The sequence below is a fragment of the Pan paniscus genome, chromosome 15 (assembly GCF_029289425.2).
Source record: "Pan paniscus chromosome 15, NHGRI_mPanPan1-v2.0_pri, whole genome shotgun sequence".
NCBI lineage: Eukaryota > Metazoa > Chordata > Mammalia > Primates > Hominidae > Pan > Pan paniscus.
In genome coordinates, this window is record NC_073264.2 from 31953648 (window position 1) to 31969882 (window position 16235).

General features: G+C 36.4%; 1 protein-coding gene across 3 annotated transcripts in view; it reads left to right on the forward strand.

Annotated features, from left to right (window-relative positions):
- The first annotated feature begins 233 nt into the window (after window positions 1-233).
- SCFD1 (sec1 family domain containing 1) overlaps window positions 234-16235 on the forward strand; it is a 107005-nt gene continuing 91003 nt past the window's right edge. Inside the window, exons 1-5 of one of the 3 annotated variants that reach the window (XM_003821215.5) lie at window positions 234-380; window positions 6161-6231; window positions 8419-8507; window positions 11862-11952; window positions 16066-16188. In XM_003821215.5, coding sequence (XP_003821263.1) covers window positions 320-380; window positions 6161-6231; window positions 8419-8507; window positions 11862-11952; window positions 16066-16188 — 435 coding nt within the window. In that variant the 5' untranslated portion in view covers window positions 234-319. Of the gene's footprint in view, window positions 444-6160; window positions 6232-8418; window positions 8508-11861; window positions 11953-16065; window positions 16189-16235 lie in introns of all 3 variants that reach the window. The other 2 variants (XM_008974699.4, XM_003821216.6) reach the window with 2 other exon arrangements.

The following is a 16235-nucleotide window of genomic DNA, read 5'->3' on the forward strand; positions in this document are numbered from 1 at the left end:
GTTCAGTAATTAGGTTCTTAGCACTACACGCTCCTACCCTAACAGCTCAATTTAATGTTGCTACGATTTGAGAGAGTGTGGCTTGATTCGGTAGGATAAAAACTCTTAGTATTCGCCTAACATTACGGGCCACTGAGTTAACCTGCACCGGGTCTCCCAGTTCTACCGAGAGTGGAGGTCTTCCTGGAGGAGGTGGGGTCCGGCCCTCAGGCACACCCTTTGGCCCCGCCCTTCCGGGCTTTGCTTCCGGGGCGGTAAGGGCAGCCACGTCATCCCCCCGCTCCGCTCCCCAGCCGGGCAGTGGCTCGTGGGAGCCAAGATGGCGGCGGCGGCGGCAGCGACAGCAGCAGCAGCAGCCAGTATTCGGGAAAGGCAGACAGGTACTGACTTATTCTCTTCTCTTTGAAGCTTCGTGACTGCCCCGACGACATCCTTCTCCTCTGGTGCGTGCAGCTTAGAGACCGATCTCCGGGAGTTTAATCCAGTCCCTAGAACATCAAGAGCCCCTCCCCTTTGAGTTTTTGGGGAGAAGATGCCATTAGCTTGAGGACTCGGTTCCTCCTGTGGTGCAGGAGAAGGAGCTTCAGCGGTGGGCGGATTGCTACGGCCCTGCTCTTGTCTCCTTCCTAGTGGGCATCAGAAGGCCATCACAACAAGATCTAGCAGCTGATAACTTCTTATCTATGTTGCCACCTATGAGGTCTCCGAGTTTCTGTGCGTGGTTCAGTTCTCCTGGTTTTGATTTTTAAGAGAACTCCCATTTTCTGACACTCAGAATTAGAGAATTTAGGTATTTTCACAGCGGCTTACTTTGCGCCACTTCTCTACTTCGGACCAGTCTTTTGGGGGTACCTGCAGAAAAATGCCTGGTGATAAACATTTTCTCCTTCAGCTTGCTGGAAGGCATTGAAGAATGGCAAAACAAATGAATTAATAGCTTTCTCATTTTAATTGTTTGACACATTGTTTTAAAATAATATTTTATCTTCAATAGAGCATGTTTATATAGCCTCTATTTATGCAGAGAAATGTAAAAAGGCACATATTCTTCTCTTGAGTTTTGGGTTATTTTCCGTCTTAGAAATTAGTTTTGCCTTATTTGAAAACTTCTCATGACAACTTGGTTTATACCTGTTAGCTACAAACTAAAGGTTTATACTTGTTAACTAGTTGTCTTAAAAGTTTTCAAGCAATTTATTCTGAGGAGCTAATAGAAATAAGGCATCAAGAATGTGCATACTTGGAATTCTGTTTCCTGAAATTATGCTCTGTTGGATATAAACATGAATAGGAAAATAAATTTATAATTCATATGACCTACAGAAGGGATTTGGGCTGTACTTGATTCCTTCCTTTGGCATTTAAAGAAAAAGTGATAGACTTCAATTTAGTAATGACACACAAAAGATACTGAGTTGCGTTCTGCTTTTCCCAGTAAATAATTTAGTATAACCTATCAGGTGAAGTCAGGAATAACTAAATATAGGGAAGTTCAAATAAGATTTGGGGCATACCTGCCATTCATTGTGTATGTTTAAACAAATGGAAGCTCCATTTGTTTTAATACTGTGTTTCTGATGACTATACTACATATTAAAATAATGTGTCAGTAAAACTGTACCAATACAAGAGAGCTTTTTGAAAAATAAATTTGCATGGCCGTAAACTTGTATGCAGAAATTTTGTAGATCATTAAAATCTAATCGTTTGTATTTCTGCAGAAATAAACATAGTAAGATTTTACAGAATTACTAGGTAGTGCTAGATCTATTTTTTATCAAATTTTTACTGTCATTGAATTCTGCCTTATTTTCAGAGGAAGGTAAATCCTTGTATATATATTATAATGCAGAATTAGCTATTTCCCTCATGCCTATGGAGAATGTTTTGGGAGATAACTCACAATCCTTAAATATTCTAGATACCAGAATATTTGGGTGGATGAGATAATAGTTGGCATTTATTGAGCATTTACTATTGTTAGGCATTGCATTAGGTGATTATGTATTATCTCCATTTTACAGGTGAGGAAAGTAAGATAGAGGTAAACTAATGTGCCTGTTTCTTGCTTTGCCTGCCTGAAAAATCTTTATTGGTCTCCTGAAAAATCTTTATTGATCTTTTGAAGGTCATCCCACAAGCCATCTCCTTTCTTCCTGGTTCACTGTCCCCTCTATCCATACCTTCAGTTCAATAGGTAGAATCAGTTGCCTCCTGCTCCGTGTTACTGTTGTTCTTCATTGAATGCGTCTTCGTTACAGGTTCTTGCACATCTTCCCTGCTTCTCAACATTGCAGGGTCCCATTAGTGTTTGCATCTAGCGCCTTAGCTTTCAGTATTATCTGTATCTTGATGATTCCCAGGTTTATATCCCTAGTCTGGCCCTCCCATCTGAACTCAGTCTACTCCATATCAGTTAATGGCAGTTCCGTCCTTTTAGTTGTTCAGGTCAAAAACCTTGAAGTTTTCTTGACTTGTCTCTTTCATGTCTCATGTAAGATCTTTCAGTAAATCTTGTCAGTTCTACTCTGAAAATACATCCAGGATCTGACTGTTGTCATTGCTATTCCGAGGTCCTATCCACCATGAATTTCTGCAGTAACCTATTTGGTCTCCTTGTTTTACAATCCTGTTCTCCTTCATTATTTTTCACACGGCACCCAAACTGATCATGCCATATGTTTGCTCAAAATCTTCCAGCATCTTCCCATTTCAACCATGATAAAAGCCAAAGTGATCTTACAGTGTTCTACAAGGCCTTATACGATCTGGTTTCCATGTAGCTTTTGGACCTAACTCCCTATTTCTCTTCCCTCTCCTTGAACCCACCAGGAATGCTCCCACCTTCGAGCCTTTGTATTTGTTTCTTCTTTGTGGAGTACTGTTTCAGAGATAATCTCCATGGCTCACTCCCTCACTTCCTTTAGGTCTTTACTCAAATGTTACCTTCTCAGGAGGCTTTCCCCAATTACTCTGTTTAAAATTACACCTCAACTCCATCTTCCCCTTTCCCAATCTTACCTTTCTTCAAAGCACTTACCATGATCTACATACCATGTTTTACTTTTTATTTTATTTTATTTTATTTATCCCCCAATTAGAGTGAAAGCTACTTGAGGACAGGTGATTTTATTCACTGTTTTGTTCAGTTGCTAGATCCCCAATAACTACAGTGCCTGTGGTGAACACTCATTAAACGTGTTGAATGAATGAATAGTAAGTGTGTATGTAAGTAGTGACATTAACCAAGTCTAGGAATATGGATACAGGTTGAGTATCCCTTATCCAAAATGCTTGGGACCAGGAGTGTTTTTGATTTTGGAATATTTGCATTATTACTGGTTGAGCATCCCAAATTTCAAAATCCGAGCACCAGCTTAAAAAATTTTGATTTTGGAGCATTTCAGGTTTCAGATATTAAGAGTTGGGATGCTCAACCTGTAGTATGTTTAGAGCCAATAAGAAAAATGGTTTGTCATTTCAGATAAAGTCATGGTTTAAGCCTTGGGTAAACTCTGATAAAATTACGTTCTTGTAAACTCTGAACACAGGCCGTGTACTCCATTAACAAATCCTTTTTGTTATAGGTATAGGTATACCTATATAGGTATAGGTATATAGGTATAGGTATATCAAAGGTATATTGATATAGGTAAAAGGTATATCAAAATACCTTTTAATAAGTTAGCCAAGGCTCAAAGTTGGAGAAAATCTCAGACTGGGCTGAGAAGGCAAATGTAGGATTATCTTATTTGCTGCTGCTGGCCTCTTTCAGTTAGCTAAGGCCTAACTGTGCAGCATACTAAACACCTGAGGCTCACATGGCAGCTCAGGCTTTCGTTCTTCCAAGTTGTCAGGCTTCAAGAGTGTGAACAGCTGTTCCCAGAAACAGGGTTTCCTCCCTCTTGGGCGTGAGTGCCAGGGTGGTGGTGTCTTTATTGCCTGGAGGTGGAGGAAGAGCTCTGCAAATGCACAGTGGGAGAGTTAATCCTGAAACCCCCTCCGTGCTTCCTGTGTTATTTCAGTTTTAAGTGTTAAACTGTTTTTTTGTTTATATTAAATATATTTAATATTATAAATACATTAAATAAAATACATTTTTATTTAATATAAAACCTGTGGGCCTCTGAAGTAGGTAATATTGGTAATGTGTATTATTGGCTGGACATTAGGTAATAACATTTTACCAAAAATTATGTCTGTAGGTGTATGGTAAATACACCTGATAGCAATAACTTAAGCGTGCCCTGAGAATGACCCTGTATTGCAGACACACCTGGATATGTGTTTCAAGCTAGGGAATCAAAATGGCCCACCTGGAGATTCATTCCTTGTCTGTGAGGAACATCTGAGCCCCCAGCCCATCCAGTGAAACATAGGCCATGCAGTGGATCAAGGCCCCGAGTTTTGGGTTGAATGAAGGTTGCCAGGTGGAGGTTGTTAGGGAAATGTTAAGTGAAAATGCTGTATAAACCACATTTTTGCTATATAAACCACTTTTTGCATGCGGTTATGGTTCTCCTGCCCAGCGCATTGCCACTGAGTATACAGTTCTCCTGTCCAGCCCACTGTCACTGGACTCTCCTATGTGTGTTGCCCCCAATAAAACCCTGTGTCTCATTTCCTGGCTCCGGGTCTCTTCTTAGGCCTCTCAAACATGGGTATCTTCCCCACTGGAGGCAATAAGGGTTCGGCACAACAGTATGTACACACACATAAGTATGCAAATGTATCACTGAAGTACAATCTGTTCAGTAATAGCAGTTTTAACAGCATTATACCTACCTCAGCAAGCAAGCATTTAATAGAAGTTTTTCTTGTGAGTGAATGAATGTGCTGTAAGTTGATATTCAGGTGATTTTAGTATTACATAGTTCTCTCGTAGGACTTTGGAGTATAGGTTATTCTGTATTACTTAAAGCCTGATGCAAATGTTTTTAACAATCAACCAAGTGGATTTTAAGGCTGTCAATTTTATACAAATTAAATCAAGAAATGACAACTAGTATACTCTCTTGAATATTTGGCCATCTCAGTTTCACGAAGAAGTATATTAAGGGATTTTCATTTTCTGTAACACTGTTACAGATGAGTGATAAATAACACAAAATACTGTAACAGACCATAACTGTGATTTTTGATCTTGTATATTTGCTTAGCTGGAATTATCAGTTATCTACTATATGGGAAAGTCTGTTTTCCCAAGGGACATAGAATTTTAAGCAACCTTTCGGTGAATCTGACAGGATAAATTGTTTGTAAAATATACTCTTACATAACTATAGACAGATCTGTGTGAAGGTTTTGTATATGAACCAATTGAATATGCGATGGATAATTTTGTTTTTAGAAAGACTGATCCAGGCCGGGCGTGGTGGCTCACGCCTGTAATCCCAGCACTTTGGGAGGCCAAGGCGGGTGGATCACCTGAGGTCGGGAGTTCTAGACCAGCCTGACCAACACGGAGAATCCTCATCTCTACTAAAAATACAAAATTAGCCGGGCATGGCAGCGCATGCCTGTAATCCCAGCTACTCAGGAGGCTGAAGCAGAACTGCTTGAACCTGGGAGGCAGAGGTTGTGGTGAGCCGAGATCACGCCATTGCACTCCAGCCTGGGCAACAAGAGCGAAACTCTGTTTCAGAAAAAAAAAAAAAAAAAAAGAAAGACTGATCTTTCTCACTAGGCCACTCACACTTAAAAAAAAAAAAAAGAAAGACTGATCTTTCTCACTAGGCCACTCACACTTAAAAAAAAAAAAAAAGACAGACAGACTGATCCTTCTCACTAGACCACTCAGACTTAAAAAAAAAAAAAAAAAAAAAAGACTTACCTTAATCTATGCTTTCAGCCAGACAGTACACAGGCAACAGCATCAGTATATTGAAGCCATTGCAAGTTCTTCCTGAACATTTCCCACGATTTCATCTGTGGACAGATGCTTATTGTGTTTTGGGAAATCTCCCAAATACATGTCAATTAGCTGTCGATGGAGTAGTCTTACAAGATCTGACCCCTAGTTCTACACATATAGTCATTTGGTTAATCAGTTTTACTAGAGTTGATTAGTATATTTTGCTTTGGGGTAGTAAATAATGATGGAGGAAAAATAAAATCCTAAAAAACAATGACAATATTTGATAAAACTTTTTATTTTCAGTGGCTTTGAAGCGTATGTTGAATTTCAATGTGCCTCATATTAAAAACAGCACAGGAGAACCAGTATGGAAGGTAAGAGTTTATCTTAATGGGAACTGATTTCTGTTTTCCTCAGCCCTTATTGGTGGTAATTGGAGGGAATTTATTGTAATATGGAAGAAGTAACACATATTAGTTATCATGAATGTTTTATCCTTATTTAACATGATCTCAATATGAATTGTTTTGACAGACATTCTATGGAGTGAGACAGGTGATAAAATAGTAATTTTCATCTAGGGAGTCCAGTTGATCTCTTTGGTAGGATGTCACTGATAGGTCTTTTTCCTGGTTGATATTTTGTTCCTTAGCTTTTCAAGTCCAGACTTTGGATTTTATAAGCTTGCTTGGAGTTAGTCACATTCAGAGGGCCTGGATTATTTTAACAAACTCATGAGAAAATGATCTGTAAACTATAATACCACTTTATTAATTTATGAGATATAAAACTTAATTGAACCAGAAAGCAATCTACAATCTTTTCCTTTGAGAAATACTGGAGAGCCTTTAAAAATTCCAATTCTTTAGGCTTCTTCATTTTAAACTTCATGCAGACTCTCTTTCTTCAGATGTTATAATACAGTTGATTGGGTTTAAACTTACTGGTTAACAGTCTCTATATTTCTCTCTTGCTAAAAATTAAGAACAAATCAACATGTTTAGAATTTAGGGTGTTTTGAAAACTCTCTTGAGTCTTTATAAGTCCTTTGGGTTAACTCTAAAAGTAGTTAAAGTTGTCTGTATTGATTTCATAGTTTAAGCTCCAGAGTATCCCCTAATTTTCTCCTTCTTGTTCCTTTGTGGGCATCTTCCTATTGCCTCTTGCATAAACTATACTTGTTTGTTTCTAAGACCAATATTGAGCTTTTGGTTGAAATAGTTTGAGAATTTCTTGGGTACAAATTTTTGTCAGATACTTTTCCTACCCATCACTTTTTATATCATTAAAATTAATAATACACATGTATTGAGATTAAAAGAGGGAAGATTTTTGAAAGATGCAACGTGAACCTTTTATAACTAGAGCAGAAAGATTTTTAGCCTCTGTAAAGGAAATCCTGGCATTTAAGAAAATGTGTTTTCATAACAACATGTTTCATTCTCTCATTAACAATTTCTTACTCCATAAATAATTATTGAGGTAGTTGTGAAAAATGCTTACCAGTTGAGGATCTCTTTTATTTGTCTTAACTGTGAAACTAATTTTGAGTTAAAAAGCCCATTTGGAGTTCTTACCACACCTCAAAGCTGTCTGTTTTAATACTTTGAGAATGTGAGGAAGTGTATTTGATAGACTAAGTCTATCAAATACTCTTTAGGGACTTAATTTTTTTTTTTTTTTTTGAGATGGAATCTCGCTCTGTCGCCAGGCTGGAATGTAGTGGCGCAATCTCAGCTCACTGCAGCCTCCGCCTCCCAGGTTCAAGTGATTCTCCTTCCTCAGCCTTCAGAGTAGCTGGGATTACAGGCACCTGCCACCACACCCAGCTAATTTTTGTATTTTTAGTAGAGAAAGGGTTTCACCATGTTGGCCAGGATGGTCTCTATCTCTTGACCTAGTGATCCGCCCACCTCGGCCTCCAAAAGTGCTGAGATTACAGGCGTGAGCCACTGTGCCACAGCCAGGGACTTAATTTTTTTAAATGAGTATCTTTTTAACCTGAGATGCTTAAAATACTAAATTTTTTATTGTAGTCCTGGAACTTGTTATATATTAGTTTTGAAAATGGCTAATTTTTACATCTCTGTTTTTAGAAAAGATATGTGAACTGGAAAAAAAATAAGGGTATGAACGTGAATTGGCTTTAAGTTCAAAGTTTATGATAGCTTAAGGATTTTATAGTCTCTATTTTTTTAAAACCTAGAAAAAAGAATTTTATAAGAAGAAATTGATATAATTATTTATTTTAGCCTGAGTAGTAATGCTTTAAGAACGTATTACTGCCTGGATGGACATTTGGGTAAATAATGATGGAAAATATTAAATTGAGGCAAGGATAACAATTCAGTATATATGATGTATTAAAATTTACTTCAACATTGTCTTAATATAGGTTCACTATTGGTTGTTCACTGATAATGATGGAAAATGTTAAATTGAGGCAAGGATAACAATTCAGTATATATGATGTATTAAAATAAAATTTACTTCAACATTGTCAATATAGGTTCACTATTGGTTGTTCACTGATAATGATGACGCATGGGTTTTTTTAATAGGTACTCATTTATGACAGATTTGGCCAAGATATAATCTCTCCTCTGCTATCTGTGAAGGAGCTAAGAGACATGGGAATCACTCTGCATCTGTGAGTTTTTACATATTTCTAATAGTGGTATTCATTTAAAGAACATTTATAGAGAAAAATAGTGTTAGGTTACAGTATTTATGTAGTATTGAACATTTTTTCCCTGTATCTTCTTTATTCAACCCCTTATTTCTGGGATTTAAAAAAATCCTCAGTCTGAGGCTTTATAATTTCAGAATTTAAATTTTCTGCCTTGTGGCTTTTCCTTAGATTTGGTTTACCCTCTATGTAAAGGAAAAGAACTAGTAATCTTAAGGTCTCTTCCAGCTCTAAAAGTGTTTTGTTCCTTTAATTTAAATACACAGATTCTCCTTGACCTACAATAGGGTTACATACTTATAAACCCATCGTAAGTTGAAATTTTGTAAGTCAAAAAAATGCATTTAATACACCTAACCTACCAAACATCATAGCTTAGCCTCTCCTACCCTCAGCATGCTCAGAATACTTACATTGGCCTACAGTTGGGCAGAGTCAGATCTAACACATAGCCTCCTTTATAACAAAACCGGGCACGGTGGCTCACGCCTGTAATCCCAGCACTTTGGGAGGCCAAGGCGGGCAAATCACAAGGTCAGGAGTTCGAGACCAGCCTGGTCACGTGGTGAAACGCCGTCTTCACTAAAAAAAATACAGAAAATTAGCCGGGCGTGGTGGCAGGCACCTGTAATCCCAGCTACTCGAGGCTGAGGCAGGAGAATCACTTGAACCCGGGAGGCAGAGGTTGCAGTGAGCCGAGACTGCGCCACTGCACTCCAGCCTGGGCAAAAGAGCAAGACTCTGTCTCAAAATTAAAAAAAAATTAATTAATTAAAATAAAAATAAACTTGAATATCTCATGTAATTTATTGACTGCAGTGCTGAAAGTTGAAAACAGAATGTTTTTATAGGTGCTTAAAGTATGATTTCTACTGAATATGCACCATCATCAAGTCAAAAAATCCTAAGTTGAACCATTGTAAGTCAGGGAGTGTCTGTATTTTTTTTTAAAAAAGGAATATCTAATTAATCATTAATATGAAAAATTTAAGTGACTATGAAGTAATGACTGTTAATCACCATAGTGGGCTATCTGTGTTGTCTTAACTGTTAAGTTTGTGTGATTATATTGCTTCTGATATGTTTAATAAAAATCAAACAAATGCAGTACTTTATGGGCTTGCCTAGTAGAACATTTGGAGAAGGGGCCAGGCACAGTGGCTCATGCCAGTAATCCTAGCACTTCTGGAGGCCCGGGTGGGCGGATCACTTGAGGTCAGGAGTTCGAGACCAGCCTGGCCAACAGGGTGAAACCCCGTCTCTACTAAAAATACAAAAATTAGCTGGGCATGGTGGCATACCCACCTGTAATCCTAGCTACTTGGGAGGCTGAGGAAGGACAATTGCTTGAACCCAGGAGGCAGAGGTTGTAGTGAACCGAGATCGTGACACTACACTCTGGCCTGGGCAGCAGAGCAAGATTCTGTTTAAAAAAAAAAGAACGTTTGGAGAAGGACTGTGTTCATGGGTAGATACTAATATTTCTGTATACTAAAAGAGTCCAATTTTATGGTGTTCTAAGCTATTTGCATTTCGTTCTATTTATGATGTTATAACCAATTTTTATGATATCATATATTGAATTGAAATGTACTCTTACTGGGAATATAGTTTTAGATTTTCGATAAGTAACTTGACAGAATCTGGTTTAATCAGCTCAAATTCTTCAGTTGTATAATGAGCATTTGTTAATAGACTGTTATAGTTTGTCAATTCCAAATGTCCTTTTTTACATTTCTGAAATTAGGATCTGTCTTATCACTGATGATATATCATAACTGGCAGCATTTTTATTTCTCAGTAGTATATAAAATATATTTTAAAAATTATGTTTTAAAATTGTTACCACCTTGGGTTTCATGAAATACGGTATTTGATGAGTTTTCCTTTCATTTTTATGTCAGACTGAAATAAGCAGATTTGCTTTGATAATGTGTTAATTCTTATGGACTGAAGTAAAGTTTAACTTCATGCTATCCTTGGAAATTGTGGTTTATTAATAAACATTGAGTGCCATTGTCTCTGTACTAAGTGTTTAACTCCTTTATTTATTAATTGAAGGACTGAAGTTTAGAAGGCTTAAGTGATTGTCTCACATTTGTACAACCAGTTAATAACAGAGCCATGGCCACATTGCTTGACCACTAATTCTGTGCTGTTTATCTACTGAACTGTAATGGCTCAGTAACAGTAACTAACAGAAGTGAGGCCTTACTCAGTACTTCATTCAGGGGTAATAGGATAGTCTACCAGTTTGAGAGTCTCGTAATCTCTGCCTAACTTGCTACTTGCCACCAGAGCATGGAAATATTACACAGCTACCATGGTGAACTCTTGTGTACTTTGCCTCCAACCATTCTCCTCTATTTGCTGGAGAATACTGTATCAGTTACTTTATACCCTGCAAGCTGGTTTAGGCTAATTTGTAGGAAACAGTAATTACAAGTTTCCACAGTATGAAATGGTGGTTGTAGCCCATTAGACAGTTGGACAAGCAGTGTGAAAAAGACCACAACCTATGGCAGCCATCACATTATCATTCTTGATATCAGTGGCAACAGTTATTAAACACAGACTCACTGGCAGCGTGTGCCTCTTTCCTCTCTCTCCTTGATTATAGAAGGATGACTAGAGAGAGGTGAATATTCCTCGTATAAGCATGGTTTGATGTTGGGATATTTGTATGGAAATTGTTCCTAAATTGTAAAAGGAGAAAACTGTAAAATGACTTAATCTATAAGATGCTTACATTCTCTTATGAAACAATAAATAGACAAAAATAGATTGTCTTTAATTTTTAAGGAAACATTTATATACCTTTCATTTAAAAAATATATTTGATTTCATGTTTGGTTAAATTTTTTTATAGCTTCTAAAGAATTGCTCTAAAAATTTTTTCATTGCATCCCCTAGCTTTCTGATTTTCCCCTCAGAGAGCCACACTTTCCTTACATTCACCCTTCCCCTCTGACCACCACATTTCTATGAAAAGTGGGAATAAGACTGATTTTGAATATGTTTTAGTTCTCATTCAAGGAGAGTGTTGGTAGAAAAGAATGCCTGACCATAAGCAGTGCTAAAAGTGTGAGCAGAATAGAACAAATGAAGACTAACAAGAAATTAGGGTCTTACTAATGCTAATAAATAATAACAACACTGACATGGGAGAAAGCTAGGTTAACTCACTGATTAATTGCAACAAGAGCTTTTAGAGCACTGGTTACTGTCCTTGAGCTAGTGAACTCCCATTTTGAGGAATATTGTTTTAAATAAGTGAATAAAAAAAAATAAGTTTTAGTTCCTTATGTCTTCTAGGCTTTTACACTCTGATCGAGATCCTATTCCAGATGTTCCTGCAGTATACTTTGTAATGCCAACTGAAGAAAATATTGACAGAATGTGCCAGGTAATATGGGTTCTTATTTTCTGGACTCCTGAATTTGGAAATGGATTTTTTTTCAAGAAAAATTCCTAGATGTCCAGGGTGAAAAATCAGAAATTCCAATGCCTACTTTCTCACTCTGATTTTTGAGACTATCTTTGAATTCCAAATAGCCTGAAAGACTTAAAACTTTTGGCTGAAGAAGTATTATACAGTAGTCCTCTCATGTCCACAGTTTCACTTTCCACAGTTTCAGTTATCCACAGTTAACCAGGTACTGAATATATTACAGTATTTTGAGAGACCACATTCATATAACTTTCATTACAGAATATATTTTCTGTAATATATTTCATTACAGAATATATTTTCTGTAATATATTTCATTACAGAATATATTTTATAATTGCTCTATTTTATTTCTAGCTATTGTTGCTAATCATTTACCGTGCCCAATTTATAAATTATAAATTAAGTTTTATCATAAATATGTATGTATAGGAAAAAACATATACGGTTCAGTACTACCTGGTTTCAGGCATCCACTGGACTCTTGGAAAATAACCCCTGCAAATAAGGGCGACCACTGTACTGGTAAAGTCTGAGTCTGGCTTTAACAAACAGAAAGCCTAGGTATATTGCCTTTCTAACTTATATAGGGTTTTCCTTTTCTAAAATAAGGGTGAGATTAGGAAGTCCACGCTGGTGCAGAAGTACTATAAGGTAATCAAAGACCCAGGCTCCTTCTGTCGCTGATCATTCATCTTTAGTTTGTTGGTTTTCCTTGTCTTGCTTGTTGCTGCACCTGTAGGCATCAAATCTATGTTCACATCAAGAAGAAGAGGGACATGGACTGTGCCAGCCCTGACTGTTGATTTTGATCAGGAATTTAAGCCTTTCCAGAAACTCCCAGAAGACCTTTATTTATTTCTCACTAGGTAGAATCAGTTACAAGGGTGGCTGCAAAAGTCAATATTTAGATGAGTCACCCCAAAGAAAATCTAGCAAGATTCTTTTAGCAAGGAAAAGGAGAAAAGTAGATATTGGATAGGTAAGTAACAGTGTCTTCCACAAGTCACAACATCTTTGTTATTGACTGTTGAATCAAATTGCTATTTAAATTGTTAGTGACGTTTGCAAATTTTGTGTCCTGTGTAGCTTTATGATGCCCAGCTTTCTCTTTTACCCTGCGTAAACTCAAGTATGCTATTCATGAAAGAGGTACCACTTGCAATCTCTTCTTCTTTCATTTTTTAAATAACACCTTTATTGAAATTATAATTTACATACCATACAATTCACCCATTTAAGGAGCACAAGTGTATGGTTCATTGGTTTTTAATATAGTCACAGAGTTTTGCAACCATCACCACAGTCAATTTTAGAACATTGTCATTACCTCAAAAAGAAACCTGGTACCATTTATCACATCCTCAACCCTCCCCCATCCTCTTCCATCCCTAAGCTACCTTCTGTTTCTCTATATTTGCCTACTCTGACCATTACATATGAATGAAATCCTATAATATGTGGTCTTTTGTATATGGCTGATTTCTCTTAGCATAATGTTTCCAAGGTTCATCCATATTGTAGCATGAATTGGTACCTTATTCCTTTTCGTGGCTGAATATATTCCATTGTATGGATGTACCAAATTTTATTCATCCATCTACCACTTGATGGACATTTGGATTGTTTCTACCTTTTGGCTATTAATAATGTTGCCATAAATATTCATGTGCACGTTTCTCTGTGGACATGTTTTCAATTCTCTTGTGGCCATAAACACATAGGAATAAAATTTCATGGTCAAATGATAACTCTATGTTTACCTTTTTAGTAATAGACTGTTTTGCAAAGTGTGGTTGCACCATTTTATAGTCCCACCAGTAGTGTGTGAGGGTTCTGATTTCTCCAGATCCTTGCTGAACACTTACTATCCGATATTTTTATTGTAGCCATCCTAATAGGTTTGAAGTGGCATCTCATTATAGTTTTGATTTGCATTTCTATAATTAATGATATTAAGCATCTTTTAACATGCTTATTGGCCATTTGTATGTCTTTCTAGAAATATCTATTCAGATCATTCACCCAGTTTTTAATTGGGTTGTCTTTTTATTGTTGAGTTGATAGAATTCTTTTTCTGTTTTGGATACTAGACACTCACAAGTTTATGATTTGTAAATATTTTCTCCCAGTCTATGGGTTATCTTTTCATTCTCTGGATAATGTCCTTTGAAGCACAAACATTTTTGATTTTGATGAAGCCCAGTTTATCGGTTTTTTTTTTTTCTTGAGTTGCTTATGCTTTTGGTGTCATATTTAGGTAACCATTCCAGATTCTTGTGTTTTCTTCTAAGAATTTTATAGTTTCGGCTCTTACCTGTAGGTCTTGATTCCCCTTTGCATTATTTTTATATATGGTGGGATGTAGGTGTCCAAGTTTATTCTTTTGCATGTGGCTATCCAGTTGTCCCAGCATAATTTATTAAAGAGACTATTCTTTCCCTAGTGAATGGTCTTGGCAGCCTTGTCAAAAATCAGCTGACCACAGATATCTTGTTTGATTTCTGAACTCTCAGTTCTATTGCATTGATATCTATGTCTTTCCTTATGCCTGTACCACACAGTGTTGATATCTCTTGCTTGATAGCAAGTTTTGAAATTGAGAAATTGTGTCCTCCAACTTTGTACTTTTTTTCAGACTGTTTTGGCTTTTCTTGAATTTCCAAATTACGATTAGCTTGTCATAAGTTTTGTGCTTCTTTTGTTAAATTTATTCTTTCATGTGTTTAATGCTTATTATGAATGGAATTCTTAATTCCATTTTTAGGATTCTTCATTGCAATTGTATAAAAATTCAATTGATTTTTATATATTTATCTTGTATCCTGCAACCTTGCTGAACTTATATGTCCTTTTGAAATGTATACATCATTCTTTGACCACTTCCTTACTTTCTGGCACAATAAGATGTTCCAATATAGCCTAGGATTTTACTTTCTTTGTCTCAGCCCAGGATTCAGACATTTTTCTGAGGAGCTCTGGTTGCTTTCTGTAAAGAATGGTATTTAGGAATCAGGATCTAGGCATTAGGTATATTCATTGTGACTAGAGTGTCACTGTTCTTAGGTCCTCTCAATGGAAAAAGTTAGGAAATTATGTATTTATACATACACTTTTATATCTGTATTTATTTCTACAATTCTCCCTCTCTTCTCCTCACCTATCCAGATAAACAGATAACCTCCAAAACTGTTTCAGCTCAGCAACACAGGATTCACTCTAGCGTTTCCCTTTTCTCTTTACAAATTTGTAACTCCTTTCTCAGAGTGAAAAACATGGTTCCCAGTATCGTGAACATATTACTTATTTCTCAATCCTCATACATAAATAATCTCTTGACCTTGATTGAACCACTACCCTGATCACCTTCCTCCCAAAGGCTCCAACCCCTCAATGTTTCACATTTTAACATCGCTGAAATCAGGTGCATCTTAAAATTGATCATGTCACAAAATTTTATTGGCATCATTAATTCTTAGTGTTACATAAAATGATGGTTCTTGTTACAGTCAATGACATCTTAGATTTGAGGAAGTATTGTTATTTCGATATCTATTTGCTAAAAGTATAAGAAAAGTAAATTTGACTTAAGAATTTGCATAACTTAAATTGCACTACTTTTGAGCAGTTGAAAAGAAATACCTCTAGAATTGGTAATTGGATTTATAACTTGTCTGTGTGCAATGAAGGATTTGTTGTGTCATCACATGTCCAGAACAGTTGAAGATCGTGTCTGCCAAATATAACAAGCATTTTACTATATTAGTGGACCATATCTGGATATTTTAAGAAAAATGCAGATAGGCTGTATGAAAGCAGTTTGTACTGTATTGTAATTAATGAGATTTTGTTGATAATATAATTTTATTACTTTATTAAAACATTTTAGTTACATCTGATAACCAGATAACCAGTACTACTTCAAAGGTTTTTGCTCTTGGGATACTTTTTTTGATTGTCATTTAAATATCCTGTCTTTTAAATATAACTTTGCCTTATAGTAGTTGAAACATATGTATTCATGGTCTTCTTTATCCTATAAGAATAAAGTTTTCATTGTATTGATAGGATCTTCGAAATCAACTATATGAATCATATTATTTAAATTTTATTTCTGCTATTTCAAGAAGTAAACTGGAAGATATTGCAAATGCAGCGTTAGCAGCTAGTGCAGTAACACAAGTAGCCAAGGTAAGAGAGTTTGGTGGGTTGATGACATTTTGTCAATGTAAAATTTA